The 1,317-nt window shown below is 34.9% G+C and overlaps 2 protein-coding genes across 2 annotated transcripts; one reads left to right on the forward strand and one right to left on the reverse strand.

Moving 5' to 3' along the window:
- Nucleotides 1-821: 821 nt before the first annotated feature.
- On the reverse strand, nt 822-971 carry AAJ76_394000971 (hypothetical protein; the record flags this gene model as incomplete). The annotated part of the gene is made up of 1 exon (XM_024475450.1): nt 822-971. The coding sequence occupies one exon, from the start codon at nt 969-971 to the stop codon at nt 822-824; it is 150 nt and encodes a 49-aa protein (XP_024329345.1).
- A 126-nt stretch (nt 972-1,097) lies between these two features.
- Nucleotides 1,098-1,226, forward strand: AAJ76_3940001098 (hypothetical protein; the record flags this gene model as incomplete). The annotated part of the gene is made up of 1 exon (XM_024475449.1): nt 1,098-1,226. The coding sequence occupies one exon, from the start codon at nt 1,098-1,100 to the stop codon at nt 1,224-1,226; it is 129 nt and encodes a 42-aa protein (XP_024329346.1).
- Nucleotides 1,227-1,317: the final 91 nt, after the last annotated feature.

Here is a 1,317-nt window from a genome sequence, read left to right on the forward strand (position 1 = left end):
CCTATTTATTAAAAATCCGCTTTTATATTTTTCCGGAAAAGTGTTTCGGATTTGAAACGAAAACATTTGATCTTAGAATTCCATTCGTTCGTTCAATCAAATTATTGGAAGCGGGATGTCTAGCACCCAACATCCCCCGCTAAGCCCCCTGAGCTGGCTCGCGTGCCTCATAAGTTTATTTTTAACTTTCAATTCATACGTGTTACAGCCAATAGACGCTTTGAAATAAAAAGATTTATTGGAATTCTTCTTTTGAATTCTTGCCGGACTTTTGGCCGTTATATTTATTTCAGAAACGTGTCTCGGGCTTTCAAACATTATCATGTTTCGGCGTTGAATCCTTGATCGGTTTCACATCAACTTCAACATATACACATAATTTCCGACAATCCTCTCAATCTATCCTAATTCTTCAAATTCGTTGTTCATATTTGTTGCCTTAACTTTCTTCTTTATAAGCACCTTGTCCTTAGCTTTGAATGCTTCATATTAGAAGACTTTTTCAAAACTCTTACGAATATTTTCCTTGGTATTAAAGACTTTTATTTTTATTTTTTCTTTTGGCTGCTTCGTTAGGCGACATTCCTATTCCGCGGTGGTAAGTCTCATTATGGTTCGATATTACATTTGTTGCGGTCTTTCTAGTGGGTCCTTCGGCGCTCTTAATCCATCTCTTGTTGTTCTGTTTGCTCTTTCTATCCTTAAATTGCTTTGGTGATAATAAGGAACATAAAACGTCCTTCTTATTTCATTCTCTTAACAAAAACTTTTCAACACTTCATTATCAAATTCGCGTCCATTATCTGTTACAAGGATTGAAATTAAAATTCGGTGTGAACCTTCTTAATAAAATCTGGTGTTTTTAATGACTTCTTGCTTTTAAGTGATTTCTCGAAGATTTTCCTCGTGAAGTAACCTATACCTAAAATCACCAGATCTTTCTTCTTTGTCTCAAATATGTTGAATGCCATTCGGTCCCCACCCAAAAAAAACGTCGAAATAAATGTCACGAGCCCAGCTCGCACCCGAGCCACAGCCGCACATCGTATTTATTGTTACAAATTTTGAACTTCGACGTTTTTTACATTATATTATAGATGGAGTCTTTATCCCAAAACCCCATACTTAAACATTTTTATACGGGAATCGAACCCGCAGATGCCTTTACATTTAACAAGATAAATCCAGCTGTGACACCTGTCACGCATATTTCATTAAAATTTTAAATAAATAATTTTACAAGTGGGGATTTGTTGAATAAAGGTAGGCTGCAAAATATTTTAAATTCTGCAATATATTTAAGAACAAAAATATTTT

Source organism: Vairimorpha ceranae (assembly GCF_000988165.1).
Source record: "Vairimorpha ceranae strain PA08 1199 chromosome Unknown NODE_394, whole genome shotgun sequence".
In the NCBI taxonomy this organism is placed as follows: domain Eukaryota; kingdom Fungi; phylum Microsporidia; family Nosematidae; genus Vairimorpha; species Vairimorpha ceranae.